The sequence below is a fragment of the Vombatus ursinus genome, unplaced genomic scaffold, assembly GCF_900497805.2.
Source record: "Vombatus ursinus unplaced genomic scaffold, bare-nosed wombat genome assembly UNPS02000577.1, whole genome shotgun sequence".
In the NCBI taxonomy this organism is placed as follows: domain Eukaryota; kingdom Metazoa; phylum Chordata; class Mammalia; order Diprotodontia; family Vombatidae; genus Vombatus; species Vombatus ursinus.
Window position 1 is genome coordinate 13897101 of NW_020940355.1, and position 23455 is coordinate 13920555.

General features: G+C 35.3%; 1 protein-coding gene across 6 annotated transcripts in view; it reads right to left on the bottom strand.

Moving 5' to 3' along the window:
• The window catches only part of HIVEP1 (human immunodeficiency virus type I enhancer binding protein 1), a 177727-nt gene that overhangs the window by 57274 nt on the left and 96998 nt on the right, over positions 1 to 23455 (bottom strand). For all 6 annotated transcript variants that reach the window (XM_027877587.1, XM_027877171.1, XM_027877330.1 and 3 more), the window contains exon 3: positions 18694 to 18747. In XM_027877587.1, coding sequence (XP_027733388.1) covers positions 18694 to 18717 — 24 coding nt within the window. In that variant the 5' untranslated portion in view covers positions 18718 to 18747. The remainder of the gene's footprint in view (positions 1 to 18693; positions 18748 to 23455) is intronic.

Below are 23455 nucleotides of genomic sequence, written 5' to 3' on the forward strand. Positions count from 1 at the left end.
TTATTAAGCATCTACATGCTAGGTGTTGTGGAATAAATTTAAGTGATTAGGTGAGTCCTAACCCTGAAGCATCGCCCCCTCCTTCCTTCTCTTTGCTATCTACAGACCTCATGTTCATACATTCCCACTGTTTCCAATATCAGCAACTGGTATATAGTCTTCTACTCTATTCCAACTTCTTAGTGTTAGTCTCAATAATTTCAATGTTCTAAAGAAACTATAGCCTCACAAACAGCCTCCTCAACTCCAAGGACCTTAACCTTCATTTTAGTCTTCTTCCTAACCAACTCCCAGCAAGACGATAACCCCTCAGAATTTCTCTGCCTCTAAGATCTCAAACTATAAAAGTTAACATCTCTCTACCTCCACAATACTAAACTATTATGTCATCTACCCAATCCCTTTATCATAACTTCTAGTCCTCTGACTCTTTCTTATTCTCCTACTCCATCACTCAAAGTCTAGCTTCACCTGGCTCCAGATCCAAATTGCCAGTATAGCAATAGCCATTTCAACAACATTTTTACTCACAACCCACAAACTTGCTCCCTTAATTTGCTATTGTGCCCATCCTGCAGATCTCCATTACTGAGAAATGCTCATCTGCTTTCTCCATTCCCTTGACAGAACTACCATCACTACAGCTGATCTAGTCACATTTAACTAGATCCACTAAAATATGATATTTATTTTTATTGGCTGGCCATCTTTTTGTTCAACTCCTAACTGTATTACCCAAGGCAACAGTTCCGAAATCCTCTCCCATTCTCCTCAAGTTCCCAACTACATCCCAGACAGCATCATACTTATTATATGGCTTCACTTGCTTCACTGAAAGACTGATACCATCTTACATGAGTTCAATCAAATTCCTCTTCTACCTCTGTCTTTCCATTACATTTTTTCCTCCTTCACTCCTATATCAGGGGAAGTATCACCCTCTTCCTTCCCAAGGCTAATCCTTTCCCTTAGGCTCAATTCTATAACTTCCTGGCTCCAGCAGAAACCACCTGGAACCACCAAACAATAATTATCCCATCTCTTTCTAATACCTTCAATTTTCCTCTCTCATCTACTTAATAACCCATTTATCTTTCATGGTCCAGTTCAAATGAAGGCTTCATTGTTTCCGGCATACCAAAATGCTCTTTCCTTCTTCAGAAATTTTTTTCCCTTAGTACTTTGCCAAGTCTCACTTTTTTAAAATATAATTTTTATTGATCTTTTGTTTTATATTAATTTTTAAATATATCCCTTTCCCCTCTTCTATTTAGCAAGTCATGTCATGTAATAGAGATTAAGAGGGAAAACAAAAGCAGTGTAGCAAAACCAACTAACACATCATGTCTGAAAGGATGTCCAATATTCCATATTCTTATCCCTTTGTAACTGCAATGAAGGGAAGAAGGTGCGTTTTCTCAAATCTTCTGTGGAATCAAACTTCTTGATCATTATAATTAACATTACAATAAGCATCAGTTTCCTTTTTTCCTCTATTTACAATATTGTAGCTATTATGTATACTGGGGTTTGTTTGTTTTTTGGTTCTGCTTACTTTACTCTGCTGCAGATTGTAAGTGTTCACATTAGAGAAATGCAAATTAAAGCAACTCTGCAATTTTACCTCAGATCCATACAACTAGCAAAGTAAACAAAAAATGAAAATGAAATGTTGGAGGAGCTGTTGAGAAAACAGGCACATTAATACACTATTAGTGGAGCTGTGAATTAGTACAGCCATTCTGAAAAGCAATTTGTAACTAAGGCCCTAAACTCACTAAACTGTGAGTACCCCTTGCTGCACCTATAATACTACTAGGCCTATATCCCAGAGATCAAACAAAGAGGAAAAGGAACAATACATACAAAAATCTTTATAGCAACTTTTCATAGCAGACAAAATTTGGAAACTAAGGGTCCATCCTGCTATTGGGGAACAGCTAAACAAATTACATTATATGAATAGAAAAGAACTCCAAATGAACTCAGAACATTAATCAATGCAAGGAGTTCAGAAGACTGAAGATAAAACATGCCACATAGCTCCTATCAGAGAAATGATAAACTTAAAATGTATAGAGAGACATATTTTCAGACATGCCTAATGTGAGAATTTGTACTCCTGGACTATACATGTTTATGATGAGCGTTTTTCTTTTCTTTTTCTAATTTTGATTCAACAAATGGGTAGAGGGAATGTCAGATTATTAAAGCATGTAAAAATAAATAAAATTTAAAAGAAAAATACAGCTTTGAATCTCAAAAAAGAGTTATAAAGCTTACTAAAACATAATTCTTTTTTCCTAAATGATCTCATGAAGCACAGTCATAAATAAATAGAATACAAGGAAGGAGTAGCCAATAGTGTCAAATGATACCTAGAGGTAAAAGAGAACTAGAGTGGGAAAGAGTCTAACTGGATATAATGATTAGGTTTAAGGAAGATCAGTTCCAAAGTGTTATTTGTGAGGCATTAGAAGCGATGAGCCTGGACACAGAAAGACCAGTTAGAAGACTTCTACATGAATACGCAATGAATGAGTTCTATTAAATTTTCTGTTTCTCTTTCTTTCACCTAAAACATGGATGCCAGTCATATGAATCAAATTAATGTCTGAAATATATAACAAAAATTATGGTACTACCAAGATAACATTTAATGATTACTGTAAAAGATATCTCTAATAAAACATTTGTTTTCAATATTGTGGCTGTAAAATATATCAATAAAACTCATTACTTTGCTTTTTTTAAATTTATGCTTGTTTTTTAAATACATATTCATCTTTGAGTATATCCCTATCATTCTTGTACCCAGTAAACCTTACCTTGTAAAGACAAAGCAGCTCAGCCACACCAAACAACACAGTGGTCTCATGACAGCATATGCAGCCTTCTATATTCATATCCCTCCACATGGGTGACAAAGGGGAAAAGGTATATATTTCCAAGTTTTCTCTGGGCATGGTAATTCAATTCAAATACTAACCAGAATATGTGAATATGGTAATAACAATAAAAGGGATAGTACTTATATATCTCATTTGATCCTTACAACAGAAGTAGGTCTCCATTTCACAGATGAGGAAAGACAGGCAGACAGAGGTTTAATGATTTGCCCAGGGTCACAAAGCTAGTAAGTGTCTGAGTCAGGTTTTGAGCTCAAGTCTTCCTGAGCTCAAGTCCAGAGCTCTATGCATTGTACCACCTGGGTGTCTTATGAATATGTGCCAAGTATAGAGCAGAAACTTTAAAAAACGCTTATTGAATTTACTTAGTGAGTAAAACTGTTGTACAGAAAAACTCTTAAAGAGTCATTCTTAATTTTTAATAGAGAAATCCAAGGGTTGTAAATATTTTATTTTTAGACTAAAGAACATGCTCTTAATACTAGTGTTGCCCCTCTCAATTATTTTCTATTTATACTGTATATAGCATGTTAGTACATATTTGTTTGCTTTTTGTCTTTCTTATTAAATTGTGAACTCCTTGAGAGCAGGGACTATTTTTTACCCTTTTTTGCATCCCCAGTGCTTAGCAAAGCACCTGGTACATAATAGATGCTTAATAAATGTTCACTGTCTGAATGATGCTAAATAATACACCACATAACCTTAATTTACTCATTTGTTAAGTATCTACCAGGAGGTAGGGATATAAAAAGAAAGTAGGAGCTCTTTTTAGAAAGCTGGCATTTTACTGGAGAGAATATAACATATATTCAGATAAGTTAATGCAAGGACATTTTAGGTAGAAGAGAGTCCTAACAAGGAAAGGAATCAGGAAAAGTATCACATCACCTGATCTGCATGTGTGAAGAAACTTCACTCAAATATCTGGAATTTCTAACTATCCAACATTTCAGCCAACCCAAAAGTTAACAGAGGGAGACCTGGGGCAACAGGCACAACATACACTGCCAAGAAGAGACCAAGAGTTGAAGATTAAATATTACATGAAATATCTGATCTATTTACTGACAAAAACAACAAACCAAACAAAATAAAACAAACAAAAAAAAAACCAGAAAGTTTTCTCATTGTCAACAAGCCCCCAGTCTGCTGACACCAATACCAAAAAAGCAGGGTGAAAACAACAGAAAAAAAAAAAGAGATGGAAAAGGAAAGGCAAAGTGGAGAGTTGTAGAGAAAAAGAAAAGTGGTCAGAAGAATAAAGTGTTGAATAACTGGAAGAGTGGAAAACAGAAGTATGATAAGTTTGTAGCAATAAACCAGGTTAAAAAATGGAGCCACTGACAATGAAGGAACATGTAGAGAAAATGAAAGAAAAGAAACTCTAACTAGTACAGCACAGCCTTTTAGGTACCAGAAAAGACATATGTCTTTAGCAACCAACTCAAAGTCCTCTCTACTTCTCTCCTGAATATGCTGTTTCTACCCTCTGCCTCCTCTCTCTTGTTCCATCACCCCTAACCTGGCATCACCTTACTCAGCCTAGAGATGATACAATCAACCATTTCAAAATATGCTCACCACCAACCTCTAACTACTCCTAATTGCTCCACTTTCCCATAGTTTTCCACCCTCAAATCTTGGTTATCCCTTCTTTTATTTCTCCACTCTGATAGTACTGCTGAAAAAAATCAAATTAAACAAAAGAAATGTTGAACTAGATTATTTACAATATTTAAACTTCGTAAGGCCATCATTGTTTGCTAACGGACAATCTTCTCATTCATCTTTTGTTGAATTTTTATCACAGAATCTGAAAAATATCAGAATTGAAAGGGATCTCAGTGAGACCTGAGTTTACATGCTATGGGAAAATAGAGATGTCTGTGGACACTGGGGAAGGGGTCCAGACAGGAATACACTACACACAGAGCACTACTGTGCAGGAAGAGGCTGAGCTCCAGGGCAAAAGGAAGTCTCAGACCCATGCCAGGGTACTGCAACAGCAGCTTTGTCAGCCACTACCCAGTACTGGGTGCTGAACTTATCCAAATATCCAGTGAAAACTGAGGAGTGGACCAGAGCCCAGGAGTGGTGTTCTGCGTCGGGGCACAGCTACTTAGGCTACATACCAGGAAAAGAGCAAGTTCAGAAGCCAGTAACAGCCATGTGGCTCAGTTCCAGCTTCTAGCTTGGCCTGAAGCCTACAGAGGAATAACCAAGTCAGAAATCCTAAAACAAAAGAGGAGTCTGCCAGTCTATCACTCTGACCCAGAAGAGCTTCCCATCTGGCTGATAGTGGATGAGTCCAGTATCAGTCTACTGTGGCTCAGATCCCAGCCTGGTCAGATACTTGCAAAGGTAGAAGATAGGGGAACAATCAGGCTTTACCCTGTATCAGAACACTCTGGGAATATTAGCAAGTCTCCAATTAGAGCTGTACCTGAAAGGCTGAAATGAAACAACGTAATACCCCCAAGAAAGTAACAACAAGATAGGCCAGACCTTCTCTCCAGAAGTGTGCAGAGCCCAATTATAAAATCAAGTCCAAAATCAAGAAGTAGGCTGGAAGACTGAACAAACATAAAAGAAACCTCATCATAAAAAGAAAGGGATGCTCAAGACACAAACACAGAAGAAGAGAATGACTCCAAAACATCTACAAGCAAAGCCTCAAAGGTGGAAAAAAAAAAACACACACACAGAGCTTGGGCACAAATTCAAGTAGAATTCCTAGAAAAGATGAAGCAAGATATTAAAAATGTTTTTTAATAATAAAGGATTATAGTAACCTTGTGTTTGACAAATGTAAAGATTTAAGTTTTGGGGATAAGAATTCATTAATTGGTAAAAAAAAAAAAAAAATTGTTGGGAAAATTGGAAAGTAGTCTAGCAGAAATTGGGCATAGACCAGTATCTTAAACCATGTACAAAGATAAGGTCAAAATGGATACATGATCTAGTTACAAAGGGAGATAGCATAATAAAATTAGAAGAACATGGACTATATTACCTATCAGACTAATGAATAGGAGAATAATTTATGAAAATAAGAGATAAAGAGCACTGTGAGATGTAAAATGGATAATTCTCGATTATATCAAATTAAAAAGTTCTTGTACAATAAAACCAAGGTAGCCAATATAAGAAAGAAAGCAGAAAATTTGGAAAAAATTTTCATAGGCAGTCGCTCAGATAAAGGTTTCATTTCTCAAATATATAAAGAACTTCATCAAATTTATAAGAACATGAGTCATTCCCAATTGATAAATGGTCAAAGGACATGAACAGGTAGTTTTTCAATGAAGAAATCAAAACTATGTATAGACATATAGTAATGCTCTAAAACGTCATTGATTAGAGAAATGCAAATTAAAAGAGCTTTGAGACACATCTTATACATATCAGATTGGTTAAAATGATAGATGCTCTCCAACTGGGGAATGGTTAAACAAGTTGTAGTATATAATTGTGAGGGAATATTACTGTGCTATAAGAAATGATGAGCTGGTTGATTTTAGAAAAACATGGAAAGACTTGATTTATGAAGGAAGATGTTATCCACCTCCAGAGAAAGAACTGACAAATAGAAATATGCATAGTATGGTCTTACATATATGTATGTGTGTGTATACACAAACACAACATACACACACACGTTCATGTTTGAGTGGGGAGGGAGAAAAATAAAATTTAAAAGTGCATAGCAGATAACAAAAGAAAACAGAAAAAAGCACAGAAAAGCTAGGTAGCTTTGAAAACAATGTGTAGAATTTATTATATAATTTTTCAAAAGAAAAGCAAACAGTCTAAAATGGAAGGTATGGTTTTCTATTGAATCCTCTATGTTTTGCTATGTACAAGGAAATGTTCTTTTTTCTCTCATTTTGTATTTGAGTTTAAAATGAATAAAAATTTAAAAAAATTTTTTTTGTAAATAAAATTAGAGTGACAGAGGAAAAAGTGGGGAAAAATGAGTCATGGAAGAATTGGAAAGTGAATTAACAGCTTGGCAAGCAACAAACTCCCTGAAAACTAGAATAGACCAAAGAGAAGTTAATGACTCCATAAGACAACAAGAAATATTAGAACAAAGTCTGAAAAAAAAAACCAGAAGAAAATATAAGGTATCTCATAACAAGGAGAAAACAGATCAAGGAAATGAAAAATTAAGAATCACTGCACTACCTGAATGCTATGACCAAAAGATGAGTTTCAACATTATATTTCTGACTACCACTTCATGAGAGGTGAAGGTCTCAGAATGCAGAATAACAACTAGATTTTTTTTGGACAAGGCAGATGCAAAAATTTGTTTTGCTTGACAGTACATATTTGTAACAAGAGTTTGGTTTTTCTTCCCTTTTCAATAAGGAGTGGGAGATAGATAAGGCAAATTTTTGCTGATCGAAAAAAAATATAATTAAAAAAAAACCCAAAATACTATCAAATCTCTTCCTTGAGTCACACTTTGTCAAACCTCCACCCTGGATTTATTCCCACCATTTAACCCATCTATTCTTACTCCCATGCAGCTGAAGAGATAAAGTCCTATAACTGTGCCATGTCTACTACAAATTTAGGTTATCTAATCTCAACTAAGTCCTCACTAAAGCAAGAAAATTATCTTGCTCCTCCCTAATTGATTCTTAATACTATTTCTGATAGCAGCTTTTTCAAATTCTTTCCTTTTCCTCCAAACTACCAATAATATCTCCACTCCCAACATCACAGTTAAAAAGATCAACTTATATGTAACTGGAAAAAAAAAAAGATGAATTTGCTGTGGGCTCCTTCTTCATTTTTTCTATTCATCTCAAATCTTGCCATCAAATTCCACTCTCTTCCTTCAATCCAATTTCTAATGAAGAAATGGCTTTTTCTCTCTATCAAGACCAACTCCTCTGCACATACCCTGGGATCCACCTCCCTTCCCATCTTTTTCAGCAGACTGACCCAACTATGACCCCTTCCTTTAATCTTTAATCTCCCCCTATCCACTGGTTCCTTCCCTGCTGCCTACAAAAATGTAGACCCTCTATTATCTTGTGTCCTCTCCTTCTTAGCTAAACTCCTTGAAAAAACTATGTTTACTGCCTCCATTGTCTCTCCTCTCATTCACTTCTAAAACTTCTGCAATCTAGCTTCAACTTCATTGCTTTCTTCAGTTACCAATCATCTCTTATTTGTCTAATCTAATGGCCTTTTCTCAGTCTTCATCCTTGTTGATCTCTCTGCTGCATCTGACACTGATGACCACCTCCCATGGAACCTTGCTCCTCTTCGGTCTTTCATGACCCTGTTCTCTCTTGGTTCTCCTTCTACCTGACTGATCACTGTATCTGAGCGTATTCTGCAGAATCCAGCTACACCTGCTCAACATTTTGTACTGGCCTTTGTACTGGCTGTCTCCAAATACCTGAATTGTTATTTTCTCCTTACTTGCAACTCTGAGAATCTCTTTCTTTAAGACTAACCTCAAATCACAACTTCTGAAGGAAGTCTCTCCCATTGTCCCCAGCTGCTAAAAATTCCATGTTTAAATGCTTACTAAATGCTTGTCAGCTTTATTTTTGTGTCATCATTGTAGAACAGTATAATGCTGATGAAATTGAATCTGGCATGCTTGCCAAATTATGCCCTCAAATATACCAGTAAGCAAGCTTACTGAGGTTTAAGCAAAGGAAAGAAAGGGTGACATGTTTTTGAATGTGCCAATACTAGCTTCTTGGTTTCATAAAATGAAAGCTTTGGAATGTGGAAAATGTTACACTCTTTATGTACACTGAGACTATATAAAAAATGTCATTTGCATTTATTACAAATACAGTAAATTCATGGTTAGGTTTAATCATGTTGCTTAAAAGGGATCATATTTTGAAATTCTCTTGATTATTCCATCAAAATTTTTTTTAACTTTTAATCAACCTAGTCAACTAGCCTTTATTATATTATAGCCTCTTGTGTGCCAGGCCCTGAGCTAAGTGCAAAGTAAAAAACCAAAAAAATCTTAGTTCCTGCTCTCAAAGAACATACAGTATAACTACTTTCACTTTCAGCAAAATAAACATGAAAAGTCACTGACTTAATTAAGGATGGTAAAATTATTCTACTGATTAACTTAAACACAAAGCTTACCCAAATGAAATGTGGTTAAATTATTTGGGTTTTTTAACTTATCTTTTTACATATGAGTATAACCTCAAAGGCTCAACTTATAAACCAGGTTGTAATTAATAATATTAAATATTATTACACAAGAAATGATGCATCATGAAGGCATTGTTCATGATGTCCAATACATTGGAAATATAGCTTTAAAGACAATGCTTGGAATTTGTTGAAAGTCAATCATTAAGGCTGACTAGGAGGAAACTATTTCTGTATGTTATGTTTGTAAGTATCTTCTTAAATAATGAAGAATCTGTAGGCTCAGGAATGTGCTGTCCCAAAACTCACTAGTACAAATTATTGAAATACTGAAATTTAATATAAGTAACATAGAAGAATTGGTTGAAACTGACATGGAACTTACTATGGTCCTACTTAGAATTAGCAAAACAAAAATAACAGATAAAACTCTGAATACCACTGACAAATCAAAGCACATACAGATAAAACAGAAAGAAGAAAAATATTTATTTTAAAGTATTTTTAAAAAGCTACCTGCAGGGAGACTGCTTTGTTCTTTGACTCAATTTTGAAGAAGAGAAATTTACGTATTTCTCTACTCTGGAGATTATTTCTCTGTACATTCTTTACTCTACTTTGAAGAACTTCACGGCAAATTTTACATAGAAAATTTCTTGTAAAGTCTACCTATATTTTCCATAAGAATGACCTTAATATTTACATGGATCATTCTCACAAAGAATGGCAAATGGGTTAGTAGTTATTTATTAAAGGTCTCGCAACTGGTCTTTTTGGGGTATTGAAAACCTGATATGTTTTTGTTCATGATGCAAATCTCACAAAAATGCAGTTGGGATACAGAAATAGTAAGAAATATCAAAATTTGGTGATATAAGACTTGATTCCTATTTCATTCACTGTCTTCATTTTTAATTTCCCTCCTTAATTTTTCACTTCTTCCCTCCTCCCCTCCAGTTGTTCTACCTTCAAGGGAAATTAAAAATGTACATTCTCATCTTCTCCCTAGTTCAGCTTCAACTTGTTTTGGTCTATCCACTTACTGACTGTCCTCTACGAATGATCGTGAGAAAGAGCACCTAACTTTTAGGCATCTTGATAGACAACCAGTTACATCAGTTTTATTTTACTGCTAACACTAAGTTGAGCAGAAAAGAAGGTATAAACCCCAAACAATGGACTGTCCTTATCTTATTAAGTCATATCTCTGATTGATACAAAAGAGAACACTGACGTGAATTAAAAAAAAAAACAACAGAAAAGGTCAAATACATTTATTTGACTTTTTTCTTTATCATTCATCCATGAATCCAAAAGAAAACTGACAAAATAAAGCTTCCTAGCTGTTTTAATAATTGTCAGTGCTACCATCTCAGACATTATTACAACACCTACCTTCTCTTTTTTAATAAACCTGGGAAAATGAATATAATAGGACAATATATAAACAATAAAATAAAAACAACTGTTTTTTACTATCTCATCCTATATAACCCATTTTTAGCTTCAGCTCATTAAAATTTAACAAATATTGAGCATTTCTGTTCCTCCTCTAGTCCAAGACAAATAGTACCACCTTCAGTTATGTTTAGCTAAAAAAGGATTATCTTGGATGGGGAAACAACTAGGGACTACAAAGGAGCTATATAAGAATAGTAAAGAAAAAAAATAAAAGAAATATAGTTAAATATTTTAAATGGAAAAAATAATGGATATGATCTATGGATATGAATATGATGATGAAACAGCTAAAGATTCATCTATATAAATAATATTTTTCAAAGATAAACCCATAGTAAGAATTATTAAATCACCTATCACTTTCTCATCTATAAAATCCTGCCTCACAGAGTTGTAAAGGACTGTAAGAAATAATGTATGCAAAATGCTCTGTAAATCGTAGCACAATATAAATGTCAGCTATTATTATTGTTATTATTATTATTATTGTTATTATTTTTGTCATGTGGGTACAGACTATCATTAAGGAAACTTCCCCCAAGCTAAAACAATGATCTTCAGATCTCTGATATTTCTAACCTTACAAAAATTCCTAAGCTTGACAGCATACCTTTTAAACTCACTTACATTGGGTATTTAAATAACATTAAATTGCCTCTTTATCATTCCCCCTAGATTACAAATCCACAGTACTATTTATTATCAGGCACACCTTAATTTTAGGACTTCTTGAAATGTAGTCATTTAAACAAAGAACCCAAAGTGTTTGTTTCCTTAAAAAAAATGGCACATCTGGCTCCTCTCCTAATTTCACCTTATACCCAGGATAATTTGCTAGAGACACTGCTGTCAACCCACAAATACAATAAAACCTAATTCTGATCCTATCAGTTGAAACTAGAATTAACAGACACAAGATGTGCACCCAAATAATGATTCAAGAATGAATGTCAAGTGCTAACGCATGGTCCAAAATGCTCTAGGAAATTTTAGGAGGGAAAAATTATTTTCAACTTGGCAAAGGGATCGAGAAAATGCTTAAGTGAAATGCTGAAACTAATTTGGGCTTTGAAAGAAGGTGCTTCAAATGGCAGAGATGTTAGGAAAAGCATCCATTCCAGTCACTAGAGTCTGTAAGTGCAGAGGAATGGAGATAGAAGAGGATATCACAAAGGTGTGTGATAGAGTGGTTCAGTTTGATTGGAAAATGGACTATGTGGAGAATATCTGTCTGAGATAAATTGGGAAACATAGGGTAGAACATGAAGAAAAGCTAAGATAAAATGTTTGTATTTTTTTGAAATTCGCTATAGAAAACCCCTAAATGATGTTTTTTTTGTAGTACAATGGTGACATGATAAAGAGTGCTGGATATGAAAGATGAATGGGAGAAAGGTAAGAAACCAATTAAGAGGCTACTAAAATGGTCGCGGGAAAAAGAAATGAGAATTGAAATTAGGATGACTGCAGTAGGAAAGAAGGACAAAAAAAAAAAAAACATTTGCAGGAAGAACAGACAGAACCTAATAACATATTGGGTACATAAGACTAAAGACAGAGAGGAATCAAAGATGACTATAAAATTATTAATATGGGAGAATCTTTCTTCTTGGAAACTGAGAGGAGCTCCAAGAACAGGGAAAGACCCAAATCAGAGGTATCAGAAAGAATCATGGCCTCATATCTTACTTCAAGTATTTCAGAAAAGATGATAAGCTCTATTTGCCTAGATTTCTTCACAAGTGCCATGTCTATAGAATGAGGTCACAATTTCTGCAAAGACTGTATCTTCCAGTACATTTATTCAGCTAATGGGGATAGTTTTAAATGTCCTGAGTGCCAGAAAATTTGTGTTATCAAAAATCTCTGGTCAAATCAACAACTGTCAACAGTAGCACAGTTGGGGCAGCTAGGTGGCACAGTGGATAGAGCACCAGCCCTGGATTCAGGAGGACCTGAGTACAAATCCGACCTCAGACACATAACACTTAATAGCTGTGTGACCCTGGGCAAGTCACTTAAACCCACTGCCTAGCAAAAAAAAAAAAAAAAGTCCTAAAAAAACACCAAAACAGTAGCACAGTCCTTCAGATTGTTCCAGTCTCACTTGAGGAGAAGCCTGAATCAGAGAAAAATGATCAAGACAATTTTCAAGAGAAAAAAGATCAAGATTCCATGAGGCAATCAATCTGGATCCTGACACTGCCCATCCTGGAATCATCATAACCACAGATATGAAAACAATGAGAGAAAGAGATTCATGGAAGGAACTGCACTGTACTGTGGAGAAATCCAATCTATGAGGTCCTGTTCGAGCAACTCAGAGCTTCAAGTCTGGAAGATATTATTGGGAGGTGACAGTGGGAAACAGTTCTGTTTGGGATGCTGGTCTTTGTAAGAACTCTGTAAAAAGAACTGGAGAGGTTTCACCATCTTCTTCTACCGGCTACTAGCTTTTGAGTCTAAGACAAAATAACTATATAGTCTACACCACACCTAGGACCAGAATTCCCTTAAGAGGAAAACTCAACAAAGTAGGGATCTTTTTGGATTATGAGGCAGGAGACATAGTGTTTCATAATGCAGACAGTAGATGCCACATCTATACATTCACCAGCTCCTTTTTAGAGCCTCTCTGACCTCTATTTTCCATTGGCCTCTACTCCAAGAACGAAAATATTCTAACTATTGACCCAGAATCAGATGAGTCTGAAGAAATCACACAGCAGGATGATGATGATGATGGCGATGAGGATAACACTTGCTTTATGACACTTCCCGACATTTCCTCCAAATGGGAATCTCAGTCCCCAAACCCCATATATCATTTTTTTGTTCCTATATTGTGATGTATCTCATTTTGGGAGTAGGGAGAAATTTGCCTTATTTTGTAATATTCAGGCAATGAACTGCATACTAGGGGGAGGTCAGCATAAGATATATTGATAGTCCACAGACGAAAGACAGAATAGGCTCAATAAACTATGTGAGTTTAGAAAATTCAAGAATGAGGAAGTTGATTTCCAAAAGACATGGGTAGAAAGAACAATGACCCACCAAAGAATCAAAAGTAAATATAACAAAATTATAAAGATCAAGTGGGACCCAAATGAAGAGATACGAAAACATACCCCCAATCTATACTTGATGGGGCTTTCTCAATCTATTGACTAGTTATGCTGATTTTTTCTTTCTCTCTCTAAAAACCAAACAAACCACTATTTGTTTTATGGGATGACTCTTGGGAAGAGGTAAAGGCAGGGGGAAGAAAGATATGTGGGATACTATGATCATGTTAGAAACAGAAAACATCAATAAAAAAATTTTTAATGGAAAAAAATTATTAGTATGGAAGATTGGTAATGCCACTATCAGAAAACTCAGAAAGACAAAATTCACGGAAAGTGTAAAGGTAGAAATGGCAAGATTTGATGGATATGTGGAGTGAAAGACGGTAATGAATTCAGAATAACACAGAAGTTATGAACCTAGGACCCTGGAAGAAATAGGAACGTTTGAAAAAAAAAAACAAACCAGTAGATTTGGAAAGAAAGAAAAAGACTCCCTGTTCTGGACAAGTTGAGTTTGAGATGTCTCCAGAATATCCAGTTTGAAATGGCTGAAAGGCAACAGATCAAGTTAGATTGAAACTTGGGGGAGGAGACCACAGGGCTAAATGTATGGACTTAGGAGTCACTGGCACAGAGATAATAGTTAAACCTTTAGGAGTTGGTGAGGTCTCTGAGAGACACTGGAGAAAGATAAGTTTTTCTCTACCCCCCAAATCCTGCGCTTACACTGGGGGATTTCAACATCCAATGTTGATATTCCCTCAAACCTCCTAACCTCCCACTTCTCTGCTTCTTTAAATTCTATGACCTTCTCCACTCCACCTCAGCCACACATAAAGATGGCAATATACTTGATCTCAAATGAAGAAGAATCATTAGCTATAAGGATAGTAAGGACAGATGAAAAATGAAAGTACACAGTATTTTTGCTGGGTGAGTGTCAGGTACAGTGGACTTCGTCAGCCTACCTATTACCAGGGAGGGAGAGGTGCTGCAGCTAGAACCTACTCCATTGGCAGAGGGCCCTGGGTCTGGGAAAATTCTAGCCTACTGCTGCTGATGTTCTTCTAGGGTGGTTTGGGGAGGGGGAGAGGAAGAATGTTGGGTCAGTGCACTGTCCTTTTTTGGCAGAGGTGCTGTGCCAGGCCTGGGTGTTGAGGCTCCCCTGGACTGGTAGTGTTATTCTTTCCTCTTCAAGAGGTAGAGACTGTTATAAAAGAGAAGTATTCATATTTATACCAATATGCTATAGTATTAGTAATAAGGTGAAAAGAGTTTTAGAAAATTAAATGGTTTCGCAAAATAAATATTACAATTAGAGATTTCTAAGGAGAGACCTGCAATTTACAAAAGATCCAAACACTTATTAATCTAGATATAATTCCAATTTTCTTTAAATATCCCAATGCTATATTCCTGATATTTGCTTTTGGTTAAATTTGGCTTTTGAAATCCACAAATAACTTTCCTAAAATATACATCAATGTGCTGTAAAATATTACAGCGGCATACTAGATAACAAGATAACATCATGGTTAACTATATATGTTAAACTACAGAAAACTAAACAATGATGTGGAGGACAACAAATACAGAGGGAGTTTATAAGCTAACTCATTATTGCTGGTCCTACCTGACACTTTAAAGGCATTAGGCCTTAATCTACTTGGGTCTCCCTTCCTGGTTGCTGCTTTCTGCTACAACTTGTCCACAGATCCTGCTTCAGGTCCTGTTTGCTCTCGTTGGTTGATTTTGTTTGGCAAAACTGTTAATGTGTCCACCCTTTCGGAATGTGTTTCCCCAAGTTTAGGCCTGGGTATAAGAACCTGGGGTCCTGGGGCAGTGCTTTCTTCTGAAGTTCCAATAGTTCATTCTCTGCTCATGGGCTTCGGCCCTGTGTATCCTTCAATATAGACTCATTGATCAAAGACCACCAGATGCCCCACTTCCCAAGCTCCTATATGGAAAAGATTCTTCCCTCTCTGGCCTTCCAAGTTTTATGTCCTATTGGGCTTCTGCTTCCTTCACTCACCTTTTGGAGGTCTCAATGCTGTAGGCCCTAAAAGCTCTCCATTTCCCTTATTCATCTTTTACCTTCCTAGCTATGCTACCACAAACAAAATTCTCCTATCAAAATTTTGGTCGACACACACACACACACACACACACACACACACACAGTAAGGACATAAATATATGTCCTTCCTGTTTATAGTGCCTCCTCCACCTACTAATCTACACAAGCATGAGCCCAGTGGCCCGTGGCTATTGCTCTGGCACCAGAGGTAAAGCCTCTGATTTTTCCCTAAACCTAGATTTCTCTCATTTTGCTTCCTTCTATACTGATGATAATTTTAATCCTGATCACATGTCTCCTCTCACTAAAAAAAATCCAGACAAAAGTGAAAAATAATTCCTAGTATCTAACTCATCTTAATAATGAAATTAAAAAATTGCTATTACTAATTTTAAAAATAATTTTTATGACAAAAGAACACTTTCTCACCCTTTTTAAAAAAGTAAAGGTCAGTAGAAAACACAGCAAGAAAACTGAGCTGATACTCTGGAAAGCAATTTGGAACTACACCCCAAAAGTCACAAAATTGTATATACTCCTTGACCCAGCGTTATTGCTATTAAGTTTCTAACCACTAAGAGATCAAAGAAAAAGAAGAACAATCCAAATGTATAAAACCATTTATAGCAGCTCTTTTTTTGTTTGTTTGTTTGTGGTTTTTTTTGATGAGGCAATTGGGGTTAAGTGACTTGCCCAGGGTCACACAGCTAGTAACTGTTAAGTGTCTGAGGCTGGATTCGAGCTCAGGTACTCCTGACTCCAGGGCCAGTTCTCTATCCACTGCGCCACCCAGCTACCCCTTCTTTTTTTCTTACAGCAAGGAACTAGAAACTAAGGGACTATCTCTCAATTGGGAAATGGCTAAAAAAATAATGGTATGTGAATTGCAAGAAATGATAGAAGGGACAGTTTCAGAAAAACTTGGGAAGATTTATATGATCTGATCCAGAGTGAAGTAAACAGAACCAGGAGAGTAATTTACACAATAACAACAACATTGTGAAGCAAAACAATTATCAAAGACTTTGGAACTTTGATGCAGCAACTTCCTGACAGAGAGGTAATGGACTCATGGTACATTTTCAAACATGGCCAATGTGCATATTTGTTTGGCTTGACTACAATTATTTGTTATAAAAGTTTTGTTTTTCTTTTTCTAAAAGGAGGGGGTATTATTTGGAGAGTAAGGGTATAGATAGTGTTGCAGAAACAAAAGAAAAGGTCGTTTAAAAGAAAAGGTATTTAAAGGAAAATGCAAAGAAGGAAGTTGAAAAGGAAATACAGATAAAGACAGCTTTGAAAACAAGTTGAATTTATCAGGTATTTTTTAAAAATAAAATATTCATAAATAGAAGTCCTCTGTTTTATATAAAATGATCTTTTTTTCCACTTTGTATATGAATTTTTTTTTATTTGGTGTTTGTTAAGGGCAAGGTTAAAAAAAAGAAAATTATTTCGAAAGAAAAAGAAAACTGAGCTCTCTGTATGAAAAATACATAAATCATAAAATAAAATCTATCATCAATAGTACTTGCCCAGTATGATGTCAGTTCTGTGACTATTTACAAGGAGACTGACAAAAATGAAGAAGAAAAGAAAGGGATACTTTAAAAGTGATATAATATAATATGTTCTCACCTAAGATGGTAATATATTTTGGTAGTCTTTCTTGTTTCTGCAAAATCTTTATGAAAATGATCAACACACAGGAATCCTTGATGGAAACATGAGAAGGAAATGGGCACACAATACTTAAAAGGAGACCATTTGCAGTCATACAAATGACTGACAGTTCAAAATAATACAAATCCTATTCTATCTGTTGTCTACACAAAATTATTTGTTTTGTAACATTCAGTCTTAAAGGCTCTTCTCCAACAAAATGTGTCCCATACATGTGTTAAGATCATATAAGATGCTTAGACAGATTTAAAATGACATATAAGCTTGTTTATTAGTCCTCTAGTTATTAACAGCAAGTGAAACATGAAACAAAAGGTTTTTGCCATCATGATGGAGAATATATAACACAGAGTCCAAATGCAAGAAGATTCCCTAAAATGAAAAAGTCCTCCATGTGCCTTGGCTTTCAGAGGTACATCACACTGATTACATCAAGTCTGTAAAATATGCAGAACCTCCAAAATCAGATCTAAAATAATTTTAAGAGTTTGGCCTAATTATGAATGCAGGGAAAAACAAAGAGTTGAAGAACACTGGTTATCCAAATTATAAATTGGGTGGAAACATGTAGAGCCATCCATCAATACATACATATGGTACAAACATCACAGGTGGACAATGAACCAGGTCCAGTATGGAACAGGAGAACAGTCTAAGTTGCCTCTGAGACAAATGCACACCTTTTAATGGCCTCAAACTTCTTCCTGAAACAAATCATCTATCACCAATATTCTTCTGATAATGTTACAGCTACACATCAGAGACTCTTATAGTAGCAAAAGAATACTCAAAGGGCAATAGAAAGGCCCATTGTAGGCATGAGCAAACTGTAATCTAGTTAGGCAAGAAAAATGGGATAAATGATATCATCAGAGAAATGTATGACCAAAAAAAAAAAAAACCACCAAAACAATCAGTCTGTAATATAGTCAAATTATGAAAGCTAATATAACAGAGATTTGTTTCTCCCAATAGTATGCCACTAACAAGCATTTATTAGGTGCTTCTTATGTGCAGGCACTAGGGATACAAATACAAGTGAAAGGAGAGCCAGCTCCTGCCCTCAAGTATCAGTATCAGTTCTGATTATGAGGATTTTCCAAAGTGTTGTTTGTTACCATCAAACAGGAGTTGATTTCTGAAACTTAGTTTTCAAATTAGATGGTAATATTTTCAAATCCATGTAGCCTCCCAAAATGCAGAAGCATAAACCTGCATTTTGGCTATCATTAAGTGATTTCAAGGAGTTTTAGGGACAAACGATTAAAAAACTGGCTAAAGGAGACTCACTATGCAATCCATCCATTATTTCTTCTGTGCTCATTTAAATTAGACTCACCTTTTTGTGAATCTTCTGCCTCATTAAGTTCTTTCTGCGCTTCTTCAATTTTGTCTAAGAAAAACAAAAAGATATATTAATCGATACAACATATATAAGTAGAGAAACATTGGTAATTAAAAATAAATACTATGTTTCTATACCCTAATTGTTAGGAAAATGCATTTTGTTGTTAGACAACCATTTTCATATTTTAGAATCATTCTTGGAACATTATAACACAGGAAACAATAGCAGAAAACTTTCTAAAATTTCTGAACTAAACTGAACAATTTTATTGACAATAAATTTTGCAAGCAATCAAAAGGAAAATCTTTGAATATGAAGGAAGAGCAAATCAAATAACATAGGCTTATTCTGAAGTTACAGGAAATCAGAGCAGGGATTGAATAACATAATCCAAAAGTCAATAGATCTCAAGTTGCAACTCCAAATCAAACCTCTTACAAAACAGCTTAATCATCAATGAATTATTCCACAATTCAACAAACAAACAAATAAATAAAACAGAGGACAATAGATTACTCAACTAGCAAATACCCAATAAGGTAAATAAGTAAAATTATCAAGAAAAGACAAAGTAATGAAATCAATTATCTCATATTCACAAGTTATTTTTTCTTAAAAAAAGACAGGGAGGAGAATGACTGATCTATACAAAACAATAACAAGGAACATCAAAAGATTAAAAGGATCTGAGGAATTTGGGGAAATTTTAATTTCAATAGAACTAAAAGACTGCCATTTAATGAGAATTTATCTGTGAGGTCTTGCTATCCATTTTTGGACAATATCATAAGTTTTTTAATAGAAAGTACTCAGTCTGCAATCAATTATCTGGGAAGGACTTGATTCAGTAGTATATGTGTTACAGTATGATCTTACTTAAAAATCATAATTACCTAGTGGGAAAAAACAATAGACAGAGTTAAGTTATTAAAGTTATATCCTTTGTTCTGTCATTAATCCCATCTGTGACCCTGGGGAGAGACTTAAAGCAATTCACCTTTCTTCATTTGTAAAATGCTAACTATGTAGGGAAATAAGACCTGAAGGCTAAGAGTAAGAACCAAGTATTTTGGTAAAAAGAAAAAAAAAAGGAAGGCAGTATTACAGTCTCTACATTTTTTCATCAAATGAGAAACAAACATGAAAGGCATAACTTTGTCAAATAGTGTGTTAAGAACGATTTTCATCACATAATTTATTTAAGTAACAAAATTTATAGCATTTTTCAGAAGTATGAAAAGTCTTTCCACTAGGTAATACTAATATTTGGGGAATAAGATCCTTTTTCCTGTAAGTCATTTTGGTCTTAGTTTAGCTGGGGGAAAAAAAAAAGTCATTCCTTATAACTACCCTGTATAGCATCTCTCTTATAATTTAGAAATTTGAGTTCTTGTGATAAATTTTTATGAGTATATACTTTTCCTCATCTGTTTAATAATAAACTATAAAGAGATAGTGTCATTTTCTCTATTATATTTGCATAAAACAGAGCCAGAGGTCAATAAACAAACAAAAGGTGAGGTTAGCCTGTATCAGGAGTTTTAAACCATTTTTTTTTTTGCATGTCATAGACCCCTAGGAAGCTGGTAAAGTTTACCTTTCTCAGAATATTTTTAAATATATAAAATAAAATACACAGAATTACCAAGGAAATCAATTATACTGAAATAGTTATCACTTAAAAAAAAAAAAAAGCTCATGTGTACCCTAGGTTAAAAACCCAAGCATAATGTTTTAAACACTGAGTGTAAAATAAATGCTGGAGAACATTATCTTAATCTAATGGAAAGAATAAAAAGAATGAATTATCTAGGATATATTAAAAATGGTAATATAAATAAATGTAATTAGGGTTTAGAAATTATATTTTAAGGTTCTATATTCATTTTATCTAGGTCTATAAAGTTGGGGGGGATGAATAATCAGCCTGGAAAGAGAAATTGGCTCAGATTGTGAAGGTCTTTAAGTGCTAACAGAGGGATTTGTATTTTACCCTAGAGGCAATAGGGAGACACTGAAGTCTCTCAAACAAGGAAGTGACACGGTCAGACTTGCATTTTAGGAATATCAATTTGACCCTTTTGGGAAAACAGGCTGAAGAGGGAGAGACTGACTGCTAAGAGACAGACTAATTAGGCTACTACTACAATAGTCCCCTAGATTAGGATGGTTGTACTGTAAGAAGGAAACAGATACAAGAGAAGTTAAGTTAAGTTAACTATCAATCAACAAGCATTAAGTGCCTACCATCCGCAAAGTGGATCTTCAATTTTATCAATTTGGAATTTCCCTCTAATGATCAGATCTTAACAGAACTTGCCCAGGTCTTCACCAATATGCTAAAGGTCTTCCTCAGTTTTTTTATTTTTCCTTGTTAGTGTGCCTGTGACGCACTTGGGTATCTATCTGTCAGTCACTGCCCTCATCACATGACCAGCTAGCTCATCTGTTCCTCTTATCATACATATCCTTCATGAGATCTTTTACTCCTGTTCTTTGAAAATCTGCACTGGTTATATGCTGCAGTCTGCTCACATCCACCATATGCTTCTTCATTGTCCTCTGTACTTATTTTTATTTCTTCAGAGATTATTATATTCCATGGCTCACTACTGAAAAAGCAATACAAATAGAATGACAGTATTAAAAAAGATGGGTCTTTCTTTCCATGAGAACAGTGGAAGAAGCCTTGCATGAGGGCAGTCTAGCCCTTTTTCCTCCTCCTGTTCAACTCCTGACCCAACTGTCTGTTCATCTATACCGTATATCTCAGATACACATATTGACAGGAAAAAGTTCTATAGATTTTCTACCCAAATGTATGTCATAACTTTGACAAAAGACATTCTTCTTCTACTTGGTCTTTTCTTTGTAGATGGTCAGACTAAGTACTTGTGAATGAACAATGTCTTCTGGGAATTTCTGTCAGCCACAGTATCATCCATAAACAGTAACATCTGAAGAACCTAAACACTCATATGGAAATCACTCTTCAATTTGGACTCTGGGCTGGATTTTTTTCCATCACAATGGTAATCGTCTCTGGTGAGGATTCAGTTTCCTATTTTATGCCTTGCCAGATTTTTTTTTAATCAGTGTTTCCTTGAAAAAGGTTACATCTGTTATATTTTTCAATGAATCTTGAATTACTTTTTATGTATGAATGAGAGATATTTTGTTGAAAAAGAGTCCTTAAGGCCACAAGAAACTCTAACATATCAAGCCTTTTATCACAATCAACAATAAGGACAATGGGACAAGATGACACAATTGATTTGCTAAATGGGGTAAAGTAAGAGTCAAGTGTGACTCATAGGGTTCAAACTTGGAACAATTATAATGATTGCCTCAACAGAAAAAACACAGAGGTGAGAGAGAATGGAGACAATTTGTAGGGCAGACTGCAGCCATTCTTCTGGTCATGGAGGCTCTTTTCAGAACCTGCATTCACTTCAACTTCACTGAGTGGAGTTGCTAAATTCAACACTGCATTCAGTTCTAAATTTTCTCCTTTCTCTTTTAAATGAATCCTAGATGAGGCAGCTCAAAAGAGGACCCAAGATGCTGGCTGCAGTCCCCTATCTTCCAGGATCAAGTCACTCTTTCAATTAAACTAACAAAGTTTCTTCTTTAAAAGTTAGCCTAATGCTGGGAGTTCAACAGAGTCATTGTTCTGAAGTAATCTGACACACAAGGCCATGCTATTTGGTTCTACGTCTTAAGATTTGTTAGGACTAAGCTACACCCTAGATGAAAGATTTCTGCTCATGGGCCAGGTGGGAAAAACAAAATAAAACAAAACAAAACACCATAAACTGAGGTCCTGAATAGTGAATGAGGTGAAATGATGCTAAAGAATAAAGAAATAGAAGCTTATTGATAGAATATTTACAGCAAGAACTGAGCTTTAGAGATCACTGTCAGACAGTCCTCCTTCCTCCATTCTATAGATGCAGAAACTGAGGCTAACAGATGGGAAAATGACTTGCCCAATATCACACACACTTAATGAGTGGTATAATCAGGACTACAGAACTCATGTATCCTAGTACCCAGTCAGGGTATTGTCTATTCTACCATATTGCCTCCCTGCATCTGTCAGAAGAACTTTTTGTGTTTTTCTGTTTAAGTATCTCACATGAATGGGAATAAACTGCCATTGAATCACTTGAAAAAAGGGCAACAGCTCACTAGACATGCTGATTTATGATGCCTGTGGAAATCCAAGTGGAGATGTCCACCAGGATAGTTGGAGAGGCGGTATTAGAGCTCAGGAGAGAAATAAGGACTGGACATGTAGATTGAGAAATCACTTGTTAAGATGATAGTTGAATTCATGGTAAATGATGAGATATGAGAGAGAGAGAGAGAGAGAGAGAGAGAGAGAGAGAGAGAGAGAGATGAGAATGTAAAGAAAGAAAAAGAAAGATGAGCAGGCCTAAATCACAGAGTACACTCATGCATTACTACAGGACATGGACAACAATCCTTAAAAGGAGACCAAAGGAGGCCTTCTAGGTGAGAAGAAAACAATGTCACAAAAATCCAAGCAGAAACTACCTAAAAGGAAGACATCAAATGCTGCAGAAAAGGCAATTAGATTTAACAATGAAGAGATCGCGAATGACTTTGGAGAGAGCAGTTTCAGTCACTGCCTCTTTTAAGTTACAGAATACTTTTAAAGAAATCAAGTTTAATTTTTAAATAGATACAGTAACTGGTAATGATGGCAATGATGTACATTAATATTTAG